This window comes from Haemaphysalis longicornis, unplaced genomic scaffold, assembly GCF_048455015.1.
Source record: "Haemaphysalis longicornis isolate Haplotype H1 unplaced genomic scaffold, Haemaphysalis longicornis Haplotype H1 scaffold_4, whole genome shotgun sequence".
Lineage (NCBI taxonomy): Eukaryota > Metazoa > Arthropoda > Arachnida > Ixodida > Ixodidae > Haemaphysalis > Haemaphysalis longicornis.
This window is the reverse complement of record NW_027526361.1, coordinates 116,422,810-116,450,170: the sequence shown is the minus strand read 5'-3', so window position 1 is coordinate 116,450,170 and position 27,361 is coordinate 116,422,810. Positions and strand designations below refer to the sequence as shown.

At 49.3% G+C, this 27,361-nt stretch overlaps 1 protein-coding gene across 1 annotated transcript in view; it reads right to left on the bottom strand.

The window, feature by feature from the left end:
• LOC144179948 (uncharacterized) overlaps positions 1 to 27,361 on the bottom strand; it is a 41,395-nt gene that overhangs the window by 5,617 nt on the left and 8,417 nt on the right. Inside the window, exons 5-11 of the mRNA XM_077708364.1 lie at positions 23,302 to 23,334; positions 15,928 to 15,969; positions 14,289 to 14,381; positions 9,988 to 10,143; positions 7,432 to 7,703; positions 1,050 to 1,168; positions 220 to 343 (exon numbers count right to left, since the gene is read on the bottom strand). Of these exons, the coding sequence (XP_077564490.1) occupies positions 220 to 343; positions 1,050 to 1,168; positions 7,432 to 7,703; positions 9,988 to 10,143; positions 14,289 to 14,381; positions 15,928 to 15,969; positions 23,302 to 23,334 (839 nt within the window). The remainder of the gene's footprint in view (positions 1 to 219; positions 344 to 1,049; positions 1,169 to 7,431; positions 7,704 to 9,987; positions 10,144 to 14,288; positions 14,382 to 15,927; positions 15,970 to 23,301; positions 23,335 to 27,361) is intronic.

Sequence of the window (27,361 nt, the reverse complement as noted above, 5' to 3'; positions counted from 1 at the left end):
GCTTGTTTAATTCTCGTTCTTAGACTTCCCTAACGTACAACATTGAGTGAAAGACCTCCGCCGACATATCACTTTAGCCGCGCTACATATTTTCTGTGGGGAAGTATGACGTGATTATCGCGGGGTGTGAAGACAGGTTTGGTTCTCATGCTTAGAGGTAACACGGTACTTTAAATGAGTCTGGGACTTATAGAAAGAGACGTAGGCGTAGCCACGCACCATGAAGAACGCGCTGTGGTTGGCGACCTGCGCCGAGCGGCTGAAGGAGTTCGGCAGGAATGTGTTGCACTCGCTTTCCCTGTGGGGTGGAACGTGCGTCTCCAGCAGCGTGAAGTCCGCCAACCTGCCGTGTTTGCATATAACGTGGTAAGAGTATGGTTGTTGGCGCTCAAGAACAAATATATTTTCTTTACGCGTCGTGCCGAAACACGTTTGCTTAGCTTTAAAGCCAAGCATTTATACCGAGATGTCGTTGGTGGCCTAATACGCCCAAAAGAAATCGGTGTTTCGGAATTTAGGAAGCAGGGCAGTAAAAACAAAATGTCGGTTAATAGATGTGGGGGCCACAATAACTGTCATGTTTTGATGCGGCGTACACGTCACGTTACCGAATGATTCAGGTTACGCTGTTAAAACTACCGTTATCTGGTTCATCCAATCCCACTCTAAGGACCACTCGTACTAACTGCAGTGGGAAAGTAAACTAGTAACGAGGTGTAGCATGGAGTTTGATCAACAAAGGTTTCTGCGCAGTCACAGCCCGCAGCGAAAACATAACGTTTTGCATTGCGGTACGTCGCAGTGTTAACCAAAATTCCCAGTCAAATTGTAAGCAGGGGGATGGCAGCGTGCACTGTCGAGCGTTCAATTCAGCATTTTCTCTCACTTCCTCATGCTGCTTTCTGTGAACATAAAAGAAAGTATCTATGTCTATGGCTACGTCTAAGTCTCCTTTACACAGGTCGAGCGTCAGGCTTTAAAACATCTTAATTTGAAGGACGTCCGAAGTAGTTTCTGCCGCAATGTACCATTTTTAACTGGGCTTTCACCTGACCAATTCCTTGATGCGGGGCTCGAGGAAGAGGTGCTTCCCCTTCTTCTCAAAATCATAGTTCCAGTAGATACTGAACAGGAGTAGCAACTTCCCCGAGAAGGCGGTCCGGAACTCCTGCGCATGAGGCATGAAAAGCAGGCCAGCTGGCATGCCACTTTGAAGCCGTTCTTTTACGTTGCATGACAAGAACTGTAGCTTTGCCATGAAGCCCTGTGCCGCTATATTGTCTAAAAATGTAGTTGATCCCTCTTTCATAGGAATCGGTCAAACACGAAAGTGAGATGTGCCTCCCCAGGATCAGTTGAATGTTTATTCTGCATCGATATGAACTTGCACATCGCTATTTATATCTCGTCGGTATGGCACCGTGAGACTTATCAACATTAGACACTGGATTGCACGCGCCGGAGCACTGCGGAAACCCGAATAAAACCACACGCGCTCGCAAACCACGTGAAGGAAACGGCACGGGTTGCCAGCGAATCGTTTGGTGAACTCACGGTCCGCTGCACCGAAAGAGAATGATTTGCGGGAATTTCTTGTGGGTGTGGTTGCAGAGCTACAACCTACTGGCGTGTCGCTTTCGCAAATGTGCGACCACCGCTTCCGTGCTCCGTGGAGTGTTCGGCCACGGCTGCTCACCTCCCCACTTTCGAGCGGCCGTGTAACGGCAGACGGTTGCGTTGCGACGAGCTGAGCTAGCGCCAACTGTCGGCGCTCATTAGCATCGTGATGCACTACTTCGCTTCACCTCTGTTAGACGGCACCACCATCGAAATAGAGGAGGTTATGAAAGGTATATGGCACGTTCACACGGCTGTCTCCGCTTCAGCTCGTAGCGGAGTTGGACGTGGTGGCATTGCAGGAGACGAAAGTTGAAGGGGAGGACGAGGCTGGGAGCACGGTGCAGCGCTTCACGGCTAGGTATTATGCGTGTGTCATCCATGCTGTAGGAAACTCCGCAGGCTGTATGATTTTTTCTTGAAAAAGCATTCAGGCCTGGAGGTTGAAAGTGTACGATCGTGTGTTGTTGGTCGTTTCGTTGTGTGTTATTTCGCGTTCAATAACGCCGAGTGGCGTGTGATATGCTTGTATGCGCCGAACGTGAGAGGGGATATGGATAGACAGAATTTCTTTCGCACCCTACGTCAATACCTCACTGACGAGAAGCAAGTTATAATAATGGGATATTTCAACTTTGTGTTATCCCCTCAAGACAAGAGGACGCAAGTACCGATTTGCTGGCCGAACTTATCGACGAGTTGGTCGGTAGATGCGGCAAAATGCCTTGAGAGCGGTGGAGACGCGCGCTTCACCCACTTTCAGGGAACCAGTCACGCGCGGCTTCCCAGATTTTATGTGTCACTGGAATTAATCACCAAATGCCAATCGTATAGACTACATCCGGTGTCGTTTTCAGATCACTGCCTTGTCAAATGTAGCGTTGGGCCCAGAAAGCAAAAAACAGCCTTTTCTTGGGACCTCTGGAAATTAAACGCTAAACTTTTAAAGGACGAAATGTTCACGGACACAGTTAGGAAAAAAATTGAAGAAATAGAAAATGAGGATAATGAAATTGGAGAACAATGGGAAATATTTAAAGAAACAAAAAAAGTTAAAGCCATCGAAAGGTCTAGCTGCGTAAGATACGAGGAAAAAATGAAAGAAGGGATGCTACGTCACACTCTACAAAGATTAACTTTAGAGGAAGGGAAAACACCAGGTTTGTTTAAAGATGACATACGCAAACTGAAAAATCAACTTGAGTTAATGGGCGAACAACGCTATCGCGGAGCGCTCGTTCGTGCGAGAGCCGAGCGATTAGCGATGGGGGAAACGCCCACCAAACGGGCGCTTGGAATTGAAGAAGCACGTGTTCGACAAAACACGATAGATAAATTTGAATGGGAAGAACGCACGTCAAGTCAAAAAGGGGCCATTCACCAGTTTTTCTTTGAATATTTCCAACAGTTATTCGCGTATCGGTCCTGTAATCTAGAAACCTTTCGAAGGGAGTATCTTAGCTGCATGCCATTTCTTGAGGACGAAACAAAAGAGAGTTTGGAACAACCCATATCTGTTGAAGAAGTGAAGGCAGCTATAGATAATTTGAACCCTGGAAAGTAGCCCGGCCCAGATGGGCTAAGCGCGGCCTTCTATAATCATTTCAAAGCTGAGGTTTAACCTATTTTAACGGCAATGCTTAATGAGGCATTCTGAATGAAAACCCTTCCGCCGTCGTATGCATCATCGTACACAGGTTTGATACCAAAAACAGAGGAAACCGAAAAAATAAAGTCTGCCACGTCATACCGACCAATAGCGTTGACTAATGTAGAATACAAGGTTTTGATGAAGGTGCTTGTGCAAAGGCTGCAAACAGTTATCACACCCCTTGTTGGACCGCACCAGTTTGATTGATTGATTGTGGGGTTTAACGCGCCGACGCAACGCAGGCGATGAGGCGCGCCGTAGTGGAGGGCTCCGGATTAATTTTGACCTCCTGGGGATCTTTATCGTGCGACGAAATCTCGCACACACGGGCGTTTTCGCTTTTCGCCTCCATCAGAAAAGCAGCCTTCGCGGCCGGGAATCGAACCCGCGACCTCGTGCTCAGCAGCGCAACGCCTTAGCCACTGAGCCACCGCGGCGGGTTAAGGACCGCACCAGACGTGTGGCATCAAAGGGTGCACCATCACAACAAACATACACACAGCGAGGTGCGTACTTGAGTATTGTGACGGCACTGGAGATACCGTCGCACTTCTTCAACTAGACCTTCAAACGGCATTTTATTGCGTCTCACTCGATATTCTGCTCTCTATTTTGGACCATGCCAAAGTACTCATGTCAGAGTACTCATGTCAGACCATGTCAGAGCACTCATTAGAGACGCAGAGACCCTGGCGTACCATAAGTGTACGAGGCGGTTAAGTATAAACAAGTCACCGGGAGCGCCCATTAACATGCAACGTTCGGTACGCCAGGGCTGCCCACTCAGCCCATTGCTTTTTTGCATATACATTGAAATGTTGTGTTTAACTATTATAAAGAACAGTCAGATTCCAGGTTCCCGTTTACATACGTGTGAAGTGAAACTTCTCGCCTATACGGACGATGTCGCGGTGTTTTGTCCCAACTAGGAAAGTGTCGATCACGTAGTCAAAATCGTGAAACGGTTTGTCGTTGTCAGAGGAAGCCTGGTGAACTGGGGAAAGTGTGTCGGGTTCTGGCACGGTGACTGGCCAACCACCCGACAGATTTTCGCCAATACCAATTGGGTTACTCATCCCTCCAAGTACCTGGTCACTTCACTGGAGTATTATAGAGACAGTGAGCCCTATTGGCGTGCGCAAGCTCAAGAGCTGCGCGAGAAGGCTCACCATTGGAGGGGCTCTGGTTTATCTATGTTCGCAAGGGCAAACGCATGCAATGTTTTCCTTGCCAGCAAATTGTTGTATGTGATGCAAGTTCTGCATTGTTCGCGAGTGAATGTGCGGAAACTTCACCGCGTGTTCGCGGTATTTGTTTGGGCCTCAAGTTGGGAGAGAAGTAACCGAACAAATCTTTTCAGGCGAGTTCAAGAGGGTGGGCTAAGGCTGACCTACTAGTTCGTGCGACAGCTTGTTAGTAGGATTTTGTTTTTCCGCGACGTACGCGATAGTTTTTTGAGGACTGTCTGTCAGTTTCGACTCCGACAAGTTTTGCCAATTTTGTTCTGACGAGCGGCCGCATGAGTGGTGGCCTCCACGGCCATTTAAAGGAAGTAGTCGACGCGGTGAGGTTTCTGAGCGTGCGTTTTTCAAAAGAGTATTTGAGCACTGTTGCACGATGGAAATTGTATAATGATGTATGTAGCGTTATCCTTCTTGTTCTAATGTACCAAGCCTTATACGCTGGAGGCCCCGGGCCAAATGTCCTTAAACGTGCGAAGAAAATGTTAGTACCGTCAGAGGTGAAATCTTTTTTAAACTTCACACCAACACATTAACCACAAAGACATGGATGGCAGAAAAGGGCTTGTTTGTTCCGTGGGGTACGCACTGTACACTGTGTAAAACGCCCGAAACAGTAGATCATGTTTTCTTACACTGTTGGGAAGGTGTCTTCTTTAGGGACGTTCGCGCAAAAAGCTCTCCCTGAGCCCACACGGAATTCGTTACCAGGCAGTGGATGACGATGGCGGTATGCCATTGGACATGATAATGTTGTTGGGCCTCCAGAGTATTTGGCGAGCACGCTCGGCTTATGTCTACAGCGATGTAGAAGTTCGGTCGACGCGGGTGTATTTCGGTTAATATATTTCAAGGTATATAGAAGAACAGAAATCGCATGAATGCGTGCCGGAATGGCTTTGAAGTGTCGAGCCACTGACAGCGTTAAAACCCTTTTAAACTGACAACGCCAGCCCTGGTCGGGTTGGTGGCGTTTTTTCAGTTTGGTGTCATACATGCGTTGAACCCTGCATGTATTATTTGGCAAAGTGCAAGCCTGGCAAAAAAATAAAATAAAAAGGTTGTAGCGGAGTCGGTTGAGCGCCTCGCACCTCCCGTTGCGTCGACGGAGCACCCGACTGGAATCTTGGCGCAGCTGGCTCAGCCCAGTTTTTCTGGTGATGTCATGTGACGGATATGACGTCAGCAACACCTTGGTGGATTCCAAAATATAACACCTATGTGTTAAAACATGTCATGTGTTTTCTTCAGATGTGTTATGGTGCCGCGCCTGGGCGTTCTCGGCTAAGTTATCTATGTTCGAAGCGCGCATTTCTTTTCCTGTATTTTGTATGCCGCACACGTAATCTTATCTAATACGGACACGGTGTTGCTTCGCGATCTTTATGCTAGAGTGTTCGTGTTTAATCGCAAAGGTTCTCGGTCTAAATAGACGTTTCTAGCAACCAGAGCACAACAGATTTCACGGAAAAGAAACGCAGTGGCATTCGGCTCGCTGGCGTTCGTCTGCGCACCTCATTTCGCTGACTTCACCGACGCTTGTGTTTTCTGTAGCTTCATTGGAGCTCAAGTTCGCTCCAATACAGGTTATTATTCGAGAACAATGTTTACTTATTTATTCGAGAACGCAGGTCGTAGGTATCCTTAGGAAATCGCGGGTGATCCTCCGGTTGGACATGCTCCAATTGCCAGCACTTCTTGTGTCTTAGTATCGTCTATTTAGGATAAGCACAGGGATAAATTTGTACCCGTTGAGCGAGAAAAAATAGCGTAGACTTTCCAATCCTAAAAGACAGAATTAAATACAATAGATTTTATTTTTTCTTGCCAGAGAATAAGAAAAAGTGGAATAGCATACTGACCTGTACAGTCGTTCTAAGGTTCAATTAAAGTTAATCTCTCAGGCAACCGCTGTGCGGCTGTCTGGATGGTAATAAATGTTGGTGGATGGAATACCGCAATAATGGCGGCAAACTGTAAGCTCGAAGGGAACCAAAGGATAATCCAGAGAATGCTTCCTCTGTAGTACCGTAACGTTATAGGCATTGATGTGGTACTGGCTAGCAGTAGTCGTTGCCTCTATAACGTGAAATCGATAGAGTAAAAGACTGGAGTAGTTTTTGTGTGCCCCCCCCCCTCTCTTCCCGCGTATTTGTCAAGTAAAAAGTACAACGAATATTTAAAAAAATGAGAGTCATTCAAGTCTGTGAACACGGAAGCCCAGGAAAGCTAGCTGGTGGTCTGGTGGGATTTGCTATATAGTGGTTTAGCTATATTGGGGCTTTGCTATGTTTAATATTAAGGAGAGTGGCCCGATCTCTACGTCACCGTCTAAGGAAACACACGATTGGTGGGCAGAGACAATGACGTTTACTGCTAAGCCAATCTATCGTGACGCAGGCTCTATAGCCAATCGTGACGCAGGCTCTATAGCCCTACACTACTCGGAAAAGCGGCGGCGGTAGTGTAGAGAAGTATACAGTGTGCCTGTAACCATACTCCCTCTGTTGATGGCCATCAAAATATAGAGGCCCTAGGACCCTCGTATTTTTATGAAATTTTCTATACGCTGAAAGTTGTTGGTTCCGTCTTTTCAACGGAATCGTGCTAGATACTAGCCACACACAGCTTCGCTTTAAAGCACTCTTCCTCATGTTATCGTAGATTTGTTTGTGACTGGGAGAGATGTTAGTTCATGTTCGTGTTAGTTAAACCGTAGTACAAATCATCTGAAGGGAAAAACGGTCCAGAGAAACTTCGGTGAGCTCATGGAAGAACCCACAGGAAAGAAGGAACCCACAACAAAACACAGAACGAACAAATACATTAGAACTCTGGCCTAGCACTGTTCTTCTCGACCTATCTCGAGCTGACTTTGCTAATGAACCGTGTTATTGGGGGGTAGTATATCCGACTACCAACCTTGAGAATCGTGATGTAGACGTCCACGCGTGCGGGGTCCAAACGTTGCCCGAGCAAGGCGAGTCCGTCGAGGTGCCGGCTGCCAAGCCACTCGGCCGCGCGAAGGGCCAAGTCCCGTGCCCTGACCTGCTCTGCGAACGCCAGGGGCCACGAGTCACTCGTGTCTTTAGCCCCCAGCTTAGTCGGAGGATCGCTCACTCCGAGGACCAGCTGCGAGTGGCCGTCGTACTTTCCCTCGTCTCTCTCCTTCAGCGCCAAGAAGTCCCTGAACGCTGCGCCCATTGAAACGGCGAGGACAAACGTCAAATCTTTTTAGAGTAAGGCACGACGTAACTCAGCTGAAGCTAGCTTGTATGCGCTTGATTTGGCAGTGCTCGCGTAGACTCAACGCGGAAGCTCCTGGCCCTACAAAGCACGGTGTGGGCGAACATGCATGACTGCCAGTGCATGCTGCACATTTGTTGGTTTACAACTAACGTGTCTAAGTATTTGTTTGCTAGCTGGATTCTTTACTAACCATAACGATTACCTGTAAAAGTTGAGGAGTAGAATAGACATTCATATCAAGTGGTTTGCAACACAAAATCGTAAGCTTGACACCACATGATAATTTGGGCATTTAATTACTAAATAGAATGCTTCAAATACGCTATCAAATGATACACATCAAGACTTGAGAAACCGGTGGCTGCATGAATCATCAGTACGGAACTCTCTTCAAAACACATTGTTCCCGCTTCTTTTATACGTCACGAGCAGTGCACTATCTACAGGAGTCTAGCGTAGGCCTGTAGAACAAGTTAACCAAGCCGTGCTAATCAAGTTAATCAAGAGCTGTTAAACAAGCTGTCGAGAAAGCTAATCAAGCCGTGCGAAGGCAGCACGCAGTGGGCACGAAACTTCGCCAAAGCAGGCCCAAAACAACCGTCGCTAAAGCAGACGACAAAGCCGTACCGCCGACGCCGACGCCGCCGCCGGCGAGCAGGCACTTCCGCGCCGGGAACGCTGGGTAAATTCGCCGCGCAATCTACAGTGTGCTCCGTTAGTGAAACCCTCCACCTCCTCTTTCCCGCCGCCGCATCCGCCGCGTTGGGAGTTTTTTGTCCCGCACGCCACAAAAGAACCATTGCTGGTAGAGCTAAAAAGGTTTGCTTTAAAAAGACTTCTTCGGCTAGTGCCTTTTTAGGAAAGAAAACGCACTGCTTGTAGTAAAGGATGACTCTACACGTCGTCATTTGAGTCTTGAACTGCTGGAACAGTGACAGCCCCTCACGGTTGCATATCTTGAAGTGTGAATGAAACGGAGCGAAACACAGAAAGACGAACACACAGAGAGAAAAAGCAAAATACCTTTGACTTTTTCTTTTCTATTCCCTCCCCTCTCCTATTTCCTGACACTACCGCCCCGTTACAAGCGATCTCTTTTCTATCGCGGTTACATCTCGACAGCAGCTGCAAGATCAATACGCCATCCTTGAGCTGAATCGCTATTTAAATGGGCCGTACAGACAAAACACAAGTGTGGTTCATTCCAAAGATGGCTTCGCTAGAATCATACTCACACTACTTTTAACGGGAACTTCGCTCAAATAAGCTACACAATTAGAAAAAAAAGGGAATGGCCATGTCACCCACTAGCTCAATTTCCGCGATAGAACGTCATGTCATTTGTGCGAGCTTTGCTATTGGCTGAGGCCGGCAAAAGCATACGCAAGTTATAAGCAGGGCTTAAAAGCTTCGCGAACAAGCCATTTGCGCTTACATTTATGGCGCATTCTTTTTATAGCAGTAACAATGATGGGGTAAATAGTGGAACTTATGAAAGTACACGTAAACATAGAAGTACCGATGCTTACTGCTGTTGGTACTGCGCACACTACTGTTTTTTTGCTGCGCGACACTGCGGCGCTTTGGGGCTGTCTCAGACGACACTGGCCGATTTGCGTAAGCGACAATGTCTTGCGTGACCACAGTTGTCGAGCGAACACCATGTTTCCCGAAACGATTATTTTCTGCCTTAACAACAACAAGCCAGGTACAAATACGGTCAAAAGCAAAGCAAAGGCAGGAAACTGCCCACCGCGATATGGGGGCGTCATCTAGGTTGACTAACAGCAAACGAGGCTCTGGAGCACGCCAGGTTGAGCTTGAAGACCTGCTCCTGTGATGTAATTGCAGTCGTAATGAAAAAAGACGATCCGGTGGGAGAATCAAACTTTTATCTTAAATTGATTAATTTCTCACTGAATAAAGCATCGCTTGCACTGGACAAGACAAGCTGGACAAGATGGACAAGCTGGACAAGCTGGACAAGACAACACTTGACAAGCCTGGGGGCACTACAAAACACGAAATCTTTTGAACAAAGCAAACTTGTATTTTGTCTGCATGGTCCCGTTAAGGTACTTTGGTATCTTTAGTTCACGCTAGGAGCTCTCCATTGTTGCTCCCCTGAGCGGGCCAGTGACAACACTCGGGGTGTTTACTTCGTGATTTTGCCGTCACTAACCCTCCCGAATGCCCGTACTAGGGCACGAAGGGAGAAAAGTAGCGCACCTCGTTGAGCCGCAGGCCTTTCGTCGAGTTGCACCCAGCTGTTGCCCATGCTCAGGGTTGAGCCGCTGTACGCCAGGTGGCTGCATAGGCCTGTTGGCCACGGGCCGTCGAACGTGGCCCCGAAGAAACACAGCAGCTGCACGGGGTACTGGCCGCCTGCGGACCACGGTGTGTCACCTTAAACGTGGAAGTGGTGATATTACTGGCAGTTGAATGGGGTGAACTTCCGTAGCAGAAGCAAGAAAAAAAAAACTCCCAAGCATTTCCCCGAGGGTGAACATGGTTAAGTGCGAATGCACGGGGTGATGCTATGAGGGGGAGTAAAGTTAAAATCCGTTGGCATTCACCCGTGAGCGCGCGCGAGCCGACCCACGGAGGTCTGGCAGTTTATCGCTGCATATATAGGGGGGTACGCCGCGCCGAGCGCGCCGAGCCAGGTGGCTGAGAGAGGAGGCGAGCGCAAGGGGAGAGGGACAGCGGCGCACGGCAGCTGCAGCCGAGCGAGGGGGAGAGGAGAGAGTGTGACGTCACGGTGGAGAGAGAGGCGCGCGGCAGCTGCTGGGGAGAGGAGGCGCGCTGTGACGTCATACCATGACGTCACGGCGCGAGGAGCGGTGCGGGGAGCGGCGCGCACCCGCGCAGCCACGGCGAGGAGGCGGAGCGAGCGCGGTCACGTGGTGAAGTGACGTCACCGCGCCGTTGCTACCGACGCTCCTCTCCGCTCCACGCCGTTGCTAGGGAGAGGAGGACTGCGGACGCCGCCGCCGCCGCCGCCGCCGGCGGTGGAAGGTTTGGGGTCGCTTATAAAGTACATTCGCACTTAAAAAACACCCTCTACGGCATTTCCCGCCTCTTTTCCCGGGCAGCATGTGACGTTACTAAGGGTGAAACGGTGTCACTGATCCTTCGAACTCGATGTGTTCTCCGGGAAGTTCTTACCCACATGAAAAGCCGCATACTTCAGAATAGGCAGTAACAACTCATAATTTTTGTGTTTCAGTACGAAGTATATATCAAGCGTGGGACAAGCATGAAGTGATTGTAGAATGCATCAACACGAGTGCTCGTGCTGTCTCGTACGTTTCTCGTTCTCGTATGTTCCGCACTGTGGAGATTTAACTGCAATACGTGAGCGTACCGCCAGCATCACCGTTAACTAGGAAAGACAGCTGTATTTTAATTTCTTTTCGCAAGTCCGCGTAGAAAGTTGGCTCCACCGTGCCAGATTTGTTAAGAAGATGTGACCAGAGAAGTTCATTAGGTTTTTGGACAAGACACAAATTACCCTGGCATAATTAACAAATGAATAGTTTTCCGATTTTATAGTTACATTTCTGATTCATTAGCATTACAAGGTATAGCAAAAAGAAATGTTTACATTAGAGACTTGCTTTCAGGATGCACATGACCATGATTCATTTGGGTGCGGCTCACCAGAAGCACTCTTCATATACAATTTCGCAGAAAATGTTACTTGGTAGGACCAGTGCCTCTCTTTTTGTTTAGCACGACGACACTGAAGAACCATTAGCAGCAACGTGTTGTTATATAAAGATCGAAGTGACATTGATGGAAGCGGAGCTGGATGAAACGCTGGGAGAGGTGGCAGCATAGGGCTAAGTACGAATCAGATGTGAAAGTGGAAAAATTTAAAGGAGCCATGCACACAAAATACATCTTTGATTCATTCAAAAGACTCGGTGTTTTATTGTGCCTCCTGCACTTTTCCTGCAGCAAACGATGCTTTATTCACTGAGAACTTAATCAATTTAGGTTACAATTTTGGTTCTCCCGCCAAATCATGTGTTTTGTGACGTCCGCGATGAAGTGAACAAGAACATTGCTTCAAGCGAACGTTAGTACTCTGTTTGGTCTGCAGCGGAATGCGGAACGCTGTTTAGCGTTATTACTCCTAGATGGCACCACCATACTGAGGAGGACGCTGTCCGCCCTCGCTTTGTTTCTGACAGTATTTGCCCGTGGCTTGCTTTTGTTATGGTTAGTAGTAATCGTATAGGAAAACATTGGGCGTGCTCGACAACCAGGGAAACGTAGGACAAGTCGCGTACGCCAGTCAGCAAGTGTCGCGTGATGCAACCCGAAAGAGCGAACTGCTGTGCACCTATGACAAGCATAGTTCGCGCAGTACCAAGAGCAGGACGCACTAAGACTTCTTTGCTCAACTGTTCTTGCGTAGCTTTCATTGTTTACCGCCCCACTCTTACTGCTAGAAATTGAATGGGTTACATTTAAGCGAATATACTTCGTTTCTCAAGCTTATAAGCACTGCCTAGCTTGCGTTGGTTTGTTCGGCATTAGGAAATCGCACAGCCGCTCATAATACGTCATAGATTCTAGTTTGGGAAATTAGCTAGTGATTCACGTGACCAATCTCTTTTGTCCTAATTATATAGCTTATTTGAGTGAAGTTTGCGTTCAAAGTGCCGTCCGTGTTATTCTAACGAGGCAGTTTTTCGAATCAACCAAACTTGCATTAGGTATGCGTGGCCCCTTCACAGTGGGCGCTGCTGCGGAAACTTGAGCCCACTGACAGCGCTAATGAATGAGGTTAAAGCCATACAACGAAAATATAACTTAATACTCACAGCCGCGCAAGCGAATACTTTCCGTATTGAAGACATGTGCTAGGCGACATATGCCACACAGGCTGCATCAGATCAGGTTAGCAAACAACTGTGAGCAGTAGCAGAGTTTTGCCTGAGATCGTCGATGGTAAACTGGCGCGGTCGTTTGTGCCAGTACATCTCATTGCCCAGTCCTGGTCGCCATAAAATGTCAGCTGATTTTTAGATGCGTAGCACCTCATGCTTGGGGCTGAGTCCCTCCCTCCCTTGTCGTTGTTGTCCGCCGTCCGCACACCCACTGCGCATGACTGGCCATGGCACCGCTGATGATGATTGTGGCAGCATTCCCATAGTAACTGGCCAACCAAATAATCCATCACGAGATAGCTTCGCGTTCCACCACCGTCGTCATGGAACCCTGAGTACCACACCCCCACTGCGTATGCCTGGCCAGGCACCGCTGATGATGATTGGGGCAGGATGCCCCTAGAGATTGGATTAGATGCGAAGCATCTCGTGCTCGGGGCTGTGTCCCTCCGTTCCTTGTCGTTGTCCGCCGTCCGCACACCCACTGCGCATGCCTGGCCAGGTACCGCTGATGATGATTGTGGCAGCATGCATATAGTAACTGGGAAACCAAAGAATTCATCACGAGATAGCTTCGCGTTCCACCACCGTCGTAATCTTCCCGTAGTGGAACCCTGGGTAGTATGACAGGCATTCCACCTCTCCTCTCGGACACTCCTCTTCTCTACGGCATTCCTCCTCTCCTCTCCGAATATCCTCTCCTCTCTGGGATTGCGCAACGAAAGGCAACTCTTGCGGCTCCGCACGCGATAATGCGAAACAGCTTAGGGTTAGAGACGCGACCGTAGCCGCTGCATACTCCGCTGGGGGTGCCACTGTAGCTCCGCGGTATAAATGACGCGCGCTCCACTCCCCTCATTCTCCTCCCGCAACGCCGCGATCAAACTGAAAACTAATGGGAACTTGAGTCAAATCATGGCTGCTTCGTATACTACTCAGGGTTCCCCTACGGGAAGATGGTGTTTATTTATTGTTTATTTATTTGCATGTGCTTACGTCTACGGTTACTCGTTCAAGGCAACGTTCGATATTGTAGTGACATCGCTGAATGAAAGATATTTCTATTCAAACCTCTGAGCTCCTCGTCTAATGGCGCGTTTATATTTTACACAGGAATAAACGCCGGGTGGTAGGGAGAAAAAGGAGGGCGCTGCACTTATTTATCCCCCTTAAGCACTGAACCCGAATAACAACCTTTTAGGACGGTGTTTTGGGGTAACTGGTGCATATTCAACCGAAATACGAACCACGGTGAGAAACGGGACAAGAAATGACAGCGCCGTGTTATGTCTTTACTTGTCCCTGTTGTCCGTATTTACTTGTCCCGCTTTTTCCATTTCCGTTGAACGCCGGGCCATTTCAACACAATCAAGTTTGCATTCCCCCTTTGTTTACGGAATGCGAAATAATTAGTATAAACAGAGTGTTTCAAACATAATTAAGATGGTTTAGTTTACTATGATAATGTTACTTGAGGACCGCACAGTGTTCTTGGAATACTCCGTGACCGGGAAAGTTCGCAACCACCCCTACGCTAAAAATCCAAATAATAAGAACGATTCGAGTGGCTTCCTCACCAGTATAAACCCGTTCTTATCACCATAAATCAAATCACCTTTCTTTTCTTACCCAGAGAGGGATTGTACTCTTTCTTCGGGTTTCGAGTCGTGCGATGAGGTGGAGTAGTTGCTCGTTTGCTGTTCACATGCGGTCCGTGTAATACTGAAAATAAGATACCAATCACACGCTTGACTATAAATTCGACGGTCGTCTCACAGCGATAGGAACACTATTGCGACTCACCAAATACGGCTATTTAGTCTAATAGTGTGTGTCCAATAAACAATCTAACCAAAATCTCGTTAAGGCCATTAACCCATTAACATAAACTAGTAGATACTAATATAAAAACTGCTGTTTAAGCAGTGGTGTACCAATAAATAACTGATGCAAAACTGCCCTTGACCAAATTTAGTGATGGGCCATGGCCATCGCGTATATTCATCACTGAAGCTGGTAATATTTGCAGCGCAGTGTATACGTACTTGAAAATCATAACAACTGTTCCCTAAAAAGCTTTTTTTCATGTTTTCAGTACATCAAATATTAAAATTTGCCAACTAGCTCCGAATATCAAGAGAAATTAGCCGGCGAGCCATTGGGCTATATCATTGCCCATAGTCATGACATGGATTCAAATTCACCTGCTTCCAATCTGTGATATCGAAGTACAAAATAAGCAATGAAAATGTATAAATCGACAAGGCTGCTTTTAAACTTAATACTGACGTATATTAGTTCTAGGACAATTGCGTAAGTATTTAAAACGATGAAATGTGAAGCGCCAAACCTCTGCCAATTAGACTGGGAAACAAAGCGATATAATCACGCCGAAGTATACAGTCATGTCTCGTTAATATGGACGTCTCCGTCCCCCAGAAAAATCGTCCATAATGTGAGTCGTCCATAATAACTAATCACCGTAAAACACAAACATTAAGAAATATTCGTTTAAGGAAACCTTGTTCCAGGAAGAATCGTTTTAGGAAACATAAGGGAAAGCTCGGTATATTTGCGCTTACCGGTATATTTGCGCTCGGTATACCGAAGAAGCCTTGCCCTTTATGCGCAGTGAATATTGGCACGAAATATTATCGACATGTCATCTAGTCCTGAGCCTCAGGACTGGCACTTTCCGGCGTATGACGCGTCGGGAAATCCTGTTTGATATAGAAAGGATGTCACGCTGTCGTCACTGCCCTAGAGTGAAGTTCGCTGATCCCGAATGTTATCTAACTGGATGGTACTGGTTTCAGAGATAAATGCTTGGTTCGGCTTTGTATGCTTCGGCAAAAAGTAAATTCCTAGTACGCACTGGGGCCTCGGGGGTCGCCAGTCATCTTTTATATTTTTTTTTTGTGGACCCATGTCCATAATAACGAGACAAATGTGCCTGTTATTAGCCGTTTCGTCCCCAAAATAGCCATCCATGGTCCGGACTGAGGGTTTCCATATTAGCAGGGCAGAATTGCATGGCAAGGGACGGGTCGCCGAAAATTTTGTCCACATTGTGCGGTGTCCAAATTAACGGTGTCCATATCAACGAGACATGACTGTATTCACTTTGTACTATCAGCAAGCTCTCGTGTATTGTCCGCAAGCCCACCGCTGTACAAACTCATCGAGCCCAGTGGACCATCTGAAAGACTACTACTGCACGATTGTCACGTACGTTTGCCATGGACACGAAACAACATCACTTACGCACCTACACGGCGTTTGGCCGTGGCCCACTTTCGGCCGAAGAAAGCTGCAATGAATGACAGGGAACCAACCGTCGATTAAACATTTTGAACAATTAAGAAACAGCACTCATTCATGTTTCAAATATTCAACTTGAAAAGTGCGGCATGTACAAAACGCTCCTATACCCACCGCGGTGGCTCAGTGGCTAAGGCGTTGTGTTGCTGAGCATGAGACGCGGGTTCGATTCCCGGCTGCAGCGGCCGCCTTTCTGATGAAGGCTAAAAGCAAAAACGCCCATGTGTACGAGATTTCGGCGCACGTTAAAGATCCCCAGGTGGTCAAAATTAATCCGGAGTCCTCCACTACGGCGCGCCTCATCACCTGCGTTGCGTCGGCGCGTTAAACCCTACAATCAATCAACCAAAACGCTTCACACCATGCCGTTCTTAAAGGTACACTAAAAAGAATTTGTCAAACTTCTATTGTTGTTTTCATTACATAGACTGGCTCAAGTAAACATTTTTAATCGTTTACCAGGTCGATAAACCAGGATTTAATTAATGAAGCCTGAAAGAATAAAAACCGGCTGCAACTACTAGCAGTTACACTTACTCGTCTTGTGATGTGAATGAACAGCATCTAAGATTGGTGTTCAAACCAGTTTTGGGTTCGGTTTTGGGCAACAACAAGCCTGGAATCCGACGTTATCATTGGTTGGGCATTCTCGATATCTATGCAATCAGCAAGCCGCGCTTCTGCTACGTTATCGGCTGTAGCATGGGTCAAGTAAGCCTGCCAGCACCACTCGGAATCGTAGCATTCACTAGCCGAGGCGTACACAGAGGCGTACACAGTCTATGAAAAGTAACTACACCGTGTGGTCGCGACATCTGTTGTACGAGCAACGAAGGTATGCTATCGTTACTTAGATGCGAGCCCTCACTAGTCGCACCTTTGCGCAATGGCGCATTTCGTTATCTCGTCACAACGTTTTCACGTGCAGAAACACCGCCTTATACTAATTCCGAGTGTTTGGGTCGAATTTAGGTGGTTGGGGTTAGAACTATGCAGTGTTGTAGTGTTATTCACAGCAGAATGCCTCGGTGCATTTTTGTGAGCATTGTGCCGTTTCTTAACAACGATGTTCGGATAAACCCTCCTCAGGCAAGTATGTTAGTAACTGCTGCTCATTTGCCCTATTTAAAACGTCTTTTGAGACTCTTGCAGAAGTACTTCCTCAAAGGGTAAAAAGTCTGTGTCAGCTCGGCCGCCTGCTGTCATAGTGTTTCAAGTGTGTACTAAAAACGGAAAAACTTTGTGCGTTATGTTAATGTCCTTTGTCAAACACGTCCCATCAAAACACGCAGTTTCGCGAATTTTATAAGATAATTATTCTGGATTTAATGCCTTTTTGGCATTTTAGTCCGCAATCTCCTGCCTCGTATGTGGAAATTTTGCGTTTCGATAAGAAGGCAACGGGTCCGCACATCAGCTGTCCGCCACTTTCAAAATGCTTTTGTGGTCGAAACCGCCTCCAACCAACAAGTATTGCAATCAAGCTTGCTGTGAAGTGTGGTTAGTGTATTACGAGACGGCACGAAGTCGTAGTGGTACAGTGCGGTCCACTGTTAAAGGGAAACGGCGAACGCGTGGCAGCTGCGCTCCGCAAAGCGCCGGCGCCGGGAAGTGGCGAGAATCAGAGGCAGCCGGCACATACGCACTGACCGCATGAGGAGGGAGAAGCCGCTATGTCGTCTGCTACGGCACTCCACTACAGTGAGCTAGAATACTTGGGTATTCTAGTTCACTATAACTCCACTGCACCGTTCACTTTGCGATGGCTGAGGCACGGCCGTTCCATCGAGTGGCCGTGGCTGAGGAATTTCGTACTAGCATGATGTGAGCGGCCGGGCGAAGCGCCCTAGCCGGCGACAAAGTCTCTTCTACGCTACTATCGCCTGGAGCGGTCAGTGCGCGTGTGCCGGCTGTCTCCGAATCTCGCAACTTCTCAGCGACGGCGCTTCGCGGAGCGCAGCGGCCACGCACTCGCCGTTTCCGTTTAACAGGGGACCGAACTGTACTGTTATGAGCAATATGAAAGGGAACACAGGAACGCGTAGAAAACACCCTCAGACTCAGCTATGAGTGATACGCAGCGGGCGTCGTCAGAAACAAAGTGGAAAGGGGGACGCTGTTCTAACAACGCTTTTCTGATGGAGGCGAAAAGCAAAAACGCCCGTGTGTACGAGATTTCGGTGCACGTTAAAGATCCCCAGGTGGTCAAAATTAATCCGGAGCCCTCCACTACGGCGCGCCTCATGGCCTGCGTTGCGTCGGCGCGTTAAACCCCCACAATCAAATCAATCAAATCAGCTGTTCTAACAACTGTTCCCATTCCCGCCGTGCGTCTTATCGTCTGTCCGACGATGCCATATTATCGACGAAATGACGTAAACTGCTGCTTTGTAGAAATACCAGCGTAGGGGGAGTGCCAACAGTTAGTGGAACAGCTCCCTCCTTTCCCCTTTTGTTTTTCACAGCGCCATCCGCGTATCGCTCCGAGTCTGTTTCGAGGCTGTTTGCCACGCGTTCCTGTGTTCCCTTTCATATTGCTCATAATAGTACATCTGGGCTCTAATAAAATATACAAAAACGTACACAAAAAGATCTGTCTCCGCGATTTTTTGTACGCTGCCTCCAGCGTGCTAACCCGTAAGGAAAGGAACTTTCCGTGAATTTCTCATGGAATAGGTCGAAACACTGAATTTTGAAAAGAAATTAAACACCGACAGACATCCACTGATTTCAAGGTGCAGCACTTTGGCTCTCGGTGCAGGGTTTGGCGGTGACGGCGACGGCGGTGGCGAAGGCGGCGGACGCGTAATCTAGCAAGGGAACGAACGAAACACCAAAGGCAGAAAGAAAACGGATGAGCGGCATCTGGCGACAGCGTAAGTGGGAGGGCGGCACGCGCTGCTAGGGCGTCATCACCCAGCGCGTCGCCACGGCCCACGCCGCCTGTATAAACATTGCTGACGTGTCGCGCGCTTTTCAATGGGAAGGGTAGGGACGCTTAGTTAGGCATTCACCCGCTATGTGGCGCGAGCCGGCGGACATCTCGCCTTACCTCACTGCTCGCGAGTCGCGAACGCTGCACCCACTTCTACGACTTGTGTCCGTCAACTTGCCTGTTTGGCTTCAAGAGCCGTTTCGCTCATATCTTAGCCGCGACGGCGCCATAGCTCTGGGGCGCACTGGGGATCTCGTTCAACGTGTCGCTCGCTTCATACTTGCTGCATTTTCCCAAACATAACTGACGGAGGCGGAACTGAAATATTTTGAGAACATATTAATTGTGGGTAAGACAAATAGCGAACAGGAAAGCGATATTTTCGGATGGTGCAGCCATTATTTTACTGATATTTTTCTCCCTGGGGGATTTAGGGAAGAAAGAATTGCGTGCACACTTTTGTTCAGGCGCTCACTTATGGCCTTACTTTCCAAAAATATCACGTGCTTGTACACCCCGCGTCAAAATAAGCCGGGGCACGCGAGCGCGTGGAAAAAATGCATTGCCGCGACATCTGACGTTGCACTTCTGGCGTCGAGACATCGATGTGGGCGTGCGCGTCCAGCCACGCTCGATAGCCTGTCTTTTACTTCGCTTCAATCGGTAGCGCTGGCCACATTCAGAACTTGGCGCCAGGGGTCACTTTCTTTGCTCAACATGTCTTGCTCGTACACGCTTCAGCGGCCGAGGGTGAGAGTGAAAATGCGTTGCTCGCCCTGCCCTGCTATGACAGATAACTAATCTTGCCCGTCTCGCGGTGACAAAATTGTGTCCCACATATGCTCTCCCACTTCGGTATTTCTAACAGCGACGCTGTTCTTGGGCTGGGCTTGACTACAGCCTGTCCTTGTATCATTTTACGCTCCCTCCGGAGTTCCCAGCAATGCGTTTGTGTTTACAGGTAAAGCCGCCTTTATGAAGATCGGCGGAAGCTTGGTCTTTGCAAGCTGGCCTTGCGACACTGCCTGTTGCGCAGCGAAGCATGGAAATCTACGGGGGAGTATGATTAAAGAAAACGGCTTTAACTGATGTTTTATTAAATGTATCCAAACACCAGTTCTATGAAACTATGCTGATCGGACAATTATACCGCTATGCCGAGTTTCGTTTACTTGTCGTAATTAGGTAGTGAAGTTCTAAACGTTGGAGGATTCGTTTGTTGTCATTATAATGCAATCTACGGAGAGAGATTGCCATGTATTGGAGAAAACGGTTGTAACTGTGGCTCCACGCTGGTTCCGTAGATATCAATCACAATCGGTGGAACGACTTTTAATATTTTTTTCGTAAAACATGCAATTGGTTGTTACCTACGAATGAGCACACAAAACAGAATACGAACTGAAGCGTTAGAAATAATCTATTTTATGAAGGTGTTATGAGACTTCACCTTGCGCACGTTCTGAAACAATTAAAGAAGGGGAAACGGGAGAAGAGTTCGGCGTGGTCCTGGGTTTGACAAAAAATTCACAAAAAATTCAGTGCCCTTCCACTCTGGGGAGAAGGATGACCATCAAAGCTGCGGTGCCGAGCCTCAACGTGAGCTTTAACTGTGTCGTAGTCCAAGGGGTGCATGAAGCAAAACACGTTTGTTTGTAATTTGCGATTGAGCATAGTTCCCGGTTAATTGACTGAATGAACTTGATGAACTAGAGTTTTCTTGCGGTGGACAAACATGGGGCTGTCCGTTTCCCTCCCGTAGAATCCCCCATATGTACAGACAGCGGACGAGAATTCCAAAATACTTACAATTTCACTGTGAATCATGTACCTTCGAAAACTATATACATCCCGGCTTTGTGTTAGATTCGTCTTAACGACTAATTGTCATATAATTTGTTTTGGTATAGTTTCAATGAAACAAGCGTTAGAGCCACTTTCTGTGATGGTATTCCCTCCGAAGATTGACGTGATTCACTGTTCAACAGTCGATGTGGGAAAGCCATCTTACAAAGATCAAGCTTACAACGATTCCCTTAATGTCTCCTTCACCTCCTAACACAAAGGAATTGCCGGGAAGACATTTTAGGGAACAACCCTTTGGCGCTCTTCTCTGGGCTCAGCTGCGCCGGCGTCGTCGTGACCGATCGAACGATGGGAAGACCGAAGAGTGAATGAAAGCAAAGGAAGAGAATGTCGCGAAATTGGGAGGGGAGTAGGTTCACCGTGGTGGCGCGAGCCAGCGCTCTCCGAAAGTGTGCGGTGGGGGAAGGGAAAGGGCAGTATGATGTGCCCGCACGAGGCGCTCGACGCTTGGAGAAAACGTGAGGGGGGCGTTCGCGCGACAATGATGTGCGTTCCGTTAATGCTATGTTCAGACTAAATACGTAACAGCCGTATCGTGCGCTATGCACGTAAAAAAACGGCGTTTCACACAGTTCGGTTGGCTGAGACGTCAACTGACGTCATTATTTAAAGGTATTACTACAGTTGCGACAACACTCTGAACCCGGCGTAAGACGCAGTTCTTGTATACATCTTGTCTACATTCTTGTCTACATCGCTCTATTACGGGATACGATCTGCTGGATCCTAGCCGTAGACAGCTTTCCTGTAAAAAAGAATGTAGTATTTAAAACTTTTGCCTCATCATTGTACTGTACCAAAGGGGGCTGGGGCCTCTGTCAGGCTTTGTAGCCTTTAGTACCAGCCTGCCTCCTCGTACTTCAGAGGAAATAAAATCTTCGAATCTTTGAAGATAGCAGCCCCGTTGCCATGTATCCTTTGTCAGAGCAGCGCAGAGCGAGCAACGCATCTTCACCCTCGCCCTCGGCCGCTGAAGCGTGTGCGAGCAAGACGGGTTGACCAAAGAAAGTGGCCCCTGGCGCCAAGCGCTGAATGTGACAAGCGTTGCCGTTTGAAGCGAATGAAAAGACAGGCTAGCGAGCGTGGTTGGACGCGCACGCGCACATCGGTGTCTCGACAGCAGATGTGCAACGTCAGATGTCGCGGCGATGCATTTTTCCACGCGCTCGCGTGCCCCGGCTTATATTGACGCCGGGTGTACATTTCAGATGAATATAGAAAACAAAAGGATAAGCTGCTGAGGGTCCCGCCACGCTGTCCATGCGCTTCTAGAGTACAGTCCTCAATTTTAAAAGTGCGTACCGATGCGGAGTGGAGCAGCGAGGACAAAACAAGATTGAAATGCGGAGGGGACAGAGGGGGGATACCCCACTCAGAAAATTGCGGGGCCCGTGCTCCAAGTAGATAAGCGCGCACAGCAGGCAACAGCCTGCGGCAGCACAAGTGATTTTGGTCCGTGCAAACGCAGTTTTATCAGCGACAGGCCAAGGCAGACAGGGATGTGGAAAACAAAAAGGCGTATGGGAGCGCCGCCTGGGGAACGCTAAACAAATTTTCAACTATTTTGCATAGTTTCCGAGAAGCGGCGCTGGCCGGCGGACATGAAAGCACGTCGCAAGGCTACGGATTGGGAAAGGGTAGGCGAGAGCAACAGGAGAGTGGCTGTTTGGCCATTTTTCGCTCCCGCGTTAGGCAATGATTATACAGGCGGCGTTGCCACGGCTCAGTACGTCTCACTGCCTCCTCCTCACACTTTCGCCAGACGCTCCTTCTTCGTTTGTGGTTAATCCGAACCTCGTGACATTTGCGCGGAAGCGTCAAACACGATTTGTGACAAGATGCTCGGCGGTGGCGAAGCGCTGTGAGATAACGCCAGGGTAGCGCGCTCCGCCGTGCGTTCGCTGATAACGCGATCACTTCCTGAGACGCACCAGATATGCGCCATGTCTGACACGACTGCTGTTCGCGCTGCGCACAAATTTCGCATTAGGGAGTATGGCAATCGTCTTGCATTTTTTACTACTAGATGCGCTAAAACTGACGGGTATTTATCAGCAAATCAATAAAATTACTTTTCTCAGGGCGACAAACTGGAATTTTGCGAACAGACGATTTGCTTCAGAGCGGCACTTCAGCATTCTTGGTGCGGAGGCGTCCTTGCTACACTTCTAAGTGACAACTTATTTTCGTCTAAGAACCATTGACTCCGAAGAACGACCCGCCGCGGTGGCTCAGTGGCTAAGGCGTGCGCTGCTGAGCACGAGGTCGCGGGTTCGATTCCCGGCCGCTGCGGCCGCTTTCCTGATGGAGGCTAAAAGCAAAAATGCCCGTGTGTACGAGATTTCGGTGCACGTTAAAGATCCCCAGGTGGCCAAAATTAATCCGGAGCCCTCCACTACGGCGCGCCGCATCGCCTGCGTTGCGTCGGCGAGTTAAAACCCTACAATCAATCAACTACTCCGAAGAACGCCCCCTGGAAAGGTGGCGCTGCGTAGAGCGAAAGTGATGTCTATAGCTTACGTATAGGGCTGCCGTTCCCACGAGCCAGACGATCTGCAAAAGAAAAAAAGAAAATACAGGAGGACGCATATTCGCCATCGGGAAGTCTAAGCATGACATTGATAAGGCTTCTTAATCTTAAGCACTACAACAACATTTGGCACCAAACGAATGTGCTTCCGTAATCTGCTAAATAGATGGTTCTCCGCGGGGTGATTCATTCAAGGTTCCTTTCCTTTTCAAAACACCGTGAATGTGCCAGAAAACAGTACCGATATGAAAGGAAGCAAGCAGACTTCCTGCTCATAGGCTATCGCTGAACAATTAGAAAGAAGGGCCCTTTTCCACGCTGTTTATATCGGCAGTCATGCCTTCTAAACGTCCCTTGGAAATCAACTTTACAGTAAACAGTACAAGAAGAATCCAAGCTGTTTCAATGGGTTTGTGAAAGTGAAAGCATGAATGTGCGGCTGAACGCCTGAGATGCCTTTTTTTGCGTCGTTTTGTCGAACGGCTGTGCAATCTTTCCGATGGAGACGTTTTCAGTTCATTTCAGTTATGCTTATTGTAACCGATAACAACGGTACAGTGCATGGTGACTGTTAATACAACAAGAGGTCCCGCAGTGGGGCACTGCGGTGCGACCTCTTGTAAATGAACGGTAAAATAATACACTGAAACAATCACAACAATGTTTTGCTATCACCCTTAATGCTTTCGGATGGCTTCGATCAGTCTTCTAAGCGTTGCACCGGTGCTCGTTCATGCCGCTGTGTATTGCGGAGAGAGGAGACGATGGTGAATTTTGCTGCTTGTTCTTGCCCCCAACCTCCCTTTCAACGGCGGCATTCTGACGAATACGCCGCTCGCCACTGCCGTGTTTAAGAGATCGCGCTGTGGAACGCCTTGTAAAGACTCCGTTTTACAGCGAAACTTGTATATGTCAAGTCCTCCCAATTCTCGCGCACCTACGGAACGAAAACGATTCTTACCGCCTTCATATTTGGATATAAGCCTTCTAATATTGCGCCCACAACGATGTCTTTCTGACAGCACATGTGTGTGTAGAGGCAAAGCCAACAGTTAATAAGATCGGTGTAATAATGGGTTTTGTAAGGTGGCTTCGCCACATTGAAACCCGTGCAGTGAAGCTTGGCCATATACGTAGGGAGAATATATACAATATATACAGCCACACCTTACACTCCTGTTCACCGCCGCCGGCTTTTTTCATGATTCGTGTATACTGCCACCCCCCCCCCCCCTCCCGGACGCGTGGTGTCCAGGCGTTGCTTACATCGAAGGCATGCTACGGGGCGGTTTGCTTCGAGCTCACCCAAGCGCAACACGCGCAAGGCTAGAAACACTGCAACGCGAGTGCCTGCGAGCTATCACGGGTCTGCCCAGGCACACCAGGACCGAGGAGCTCTATCGGTTTGCGAGGCTTTCCCCGCTACGCCACATCATAGAGGAGCGGTACAAAGGTCACAACGAGACGAGCTACCACCAATGCCGGGGAACACATCCAGCGTCTCATCAACGACACGGCGAGCGACGAGTCGCCGGTTTTGCCACCGCCGAATCCAATTCCCCCTTGGGAGGACCAGCTTATCCGCACCCCCAAACCCATGTCGAGGGTCTGCAGGAAGGACCACCACAAAGAGGAGCGCGCCGCCGCTGCGGCGCGAGCCGACCTGCAAGAAGGTGCCATATTCGTGGACACCGCCGTCGATGCGACCACCAACCGCGTTACCGTTGCTTGTGCAGATGGGACATCACGGGCGTGGTGGACTTTTCAGTTTGACACCACGCCCAGCACAGTGCGATGTGAGCTGGAGGCGGTAGTACTGGCGGCGAACCACATCGAAGAGCGCTACCAGGCAGAGGAGCACCGGGGCCGGCAATGTACCATATATACTGACAGCAGAGAGGCGGTGGCAAGACTCGGTGGCACCCCAGTCATCGAATCCACAAGCCACCTCATCAAGACGATTGCGAAGAGGCTTCGCACAACGAAATCCATTACCGTGCAGGTGGACTGGGTGCCGGGACACGCGGGTGGCGTCGGGAACGAGGCCGCCCATGCGTGGGCGAGCGACGAAGCAAGAATCCGCTCCGACCCATTACACCCTGTTCCCCCAGCACGGCATGACACAGACCCTGCGGACAACAGAGCCGCTGCCAAGCAAGGAGCAGGGCGAAGGTCCGTGCTGCTACACCCCATGACCCACGACCACTGCCAGGAGGACTTCCGAGAGGGGCCCAAATTCTGCTACACAAAATAAGAGCAGGGGCTGCCCTTACGGAGGACGTGCTCGCAAAGTGTCGGGCATACGTTCCCCGACGCTCACGACACCTGAGAGAACCCCTCGAGAACTCCAGGGAGACTACCATCGTGACCTGCTCCTCTTGTCACGCACCAACAAGGCCCACAATGCAGCACATGCTGTGGGAGTGCTCGGGGCTCGCGGCGGAGAGAAGAGCCCATCTTCCGCCGTACATCAAGACCCTCCAGGAGTGGGCATCGCTTGTACCACGGGGATACACAAGAGAATGTACTCTCTCTCACCTTCTTTACCGCCTTCCCCATCCCTGACTAGACCTTGAGCCTCCCCTTCCGAATAAAGAATAATAATAATAATAATCTGTGCACCTGCTGGTGGGGGAGGAAGGGAGCGAGCACGCGCAGACAGGCTTCAAGCGCTGACCGTGGACGTACACGTTCTGCTTTCTGCTTAAGGGGGAATTGAACGAGGACGTCTCATGGCACCATGCGACCTGACTGCTGTCATCCGCGATCGAGCGGTCGGGACTGGTGTGTTACACAGACACTAAGATGCCCACGTGCCGCGGAGGGAAGCGGACAGCCCATGTTTGTACCCTAGAGCAAACAAAGGTCGGAAACCTGCGGGCTGCATGCGGCCCCCGGGGCAGTATTATGCGGCCCCCAGAACGTCGTCACTACCCCACCCCTCCCGGTCACTTCCAAAGTGAAGGCCGACAAACCAGTTTTTTCCTCAAATTGGGTTAGACGGGAGACAAGAACAGAGAATTGATCGCTTCCATTTGGAATTGTCCCCGAACTTCACACTTAGCCAGATTATTGTCAGTTATTGTTAGCGCACGTGAGCGTGCACTTCGACAGCACTCTGGCCAACGCCCATGGCGTGATATCTCGCGTGCTCTTTTTCTCGCCAGTTCACCTGCGGTCGCGCCTCAAGGGGGAAGCACGCACGCCGAGTTCGCGATACAGACGGCGAGTTTGCGAAGCCGGTTGCCGCCGGTTCTAGCGGTCCACTTTGGGAGAGATGTGAAAGCCTGCGCACAAAGCATTCCGGGTCTGCCAGTCATGAAGAACGTTCAGCGGCAAGTTCAGAAGCCAATGTGAGGTGCGATGCCCGGGTTTCCGACGAAGGGAGAGGGACCGCTAGCTCTGCTATTTGTATGCCTTGCCCCACTTGTGCAAGCTGCACCAATTTTGAAAGCAAAACTTTACTACTTTAGTGCAGCGGTGTCGCCGCGGATGCACAAATTCACCTTTTGACCTCAGACACACCCCCTGCGACAAAGTCCTCGAAGAACATCGCATGATTCGCCGGGCCCGCTTTCGGCGCTCACACAAGGCCCCGTTTTCAGTCGTTCTGCTCAACTAATCAGCTGAGCTGCGCGCGGTTGCGGGCGCTCAGCTGATCGGCAGCCGACCAACCCCGCCGCCTCCCACGCATGCGTCACTGGGTCGTCTTGGGCTACTTGACTCATCTTGCGCCCGGCGAAGAGAAACACCGCATTCGCCGCGAATGGTAGCGAGGCGGGCCTCCTTCTGTGAGCGTTGCACGGGACCGAACGGCGTTGTGGCCGGCAATACAGCTGTGATCGGCACTACAGCTACATCAAAGGTTAACCCAGCAAAACCATGACTCAACCGCACTAAGCTAAGCTTTTCCATGCATATCCAAGGTTAGCTGAGCTAAGCCGGAGTTTTTTTAGATGCGACTGCATCTCATTCACTCGCCTTGTCCCTGCATCCGGCGTCGTCGGCGTTGTTGTCGGCGTCCGCCCCTCCCCCATTCTCCTCGCCGCG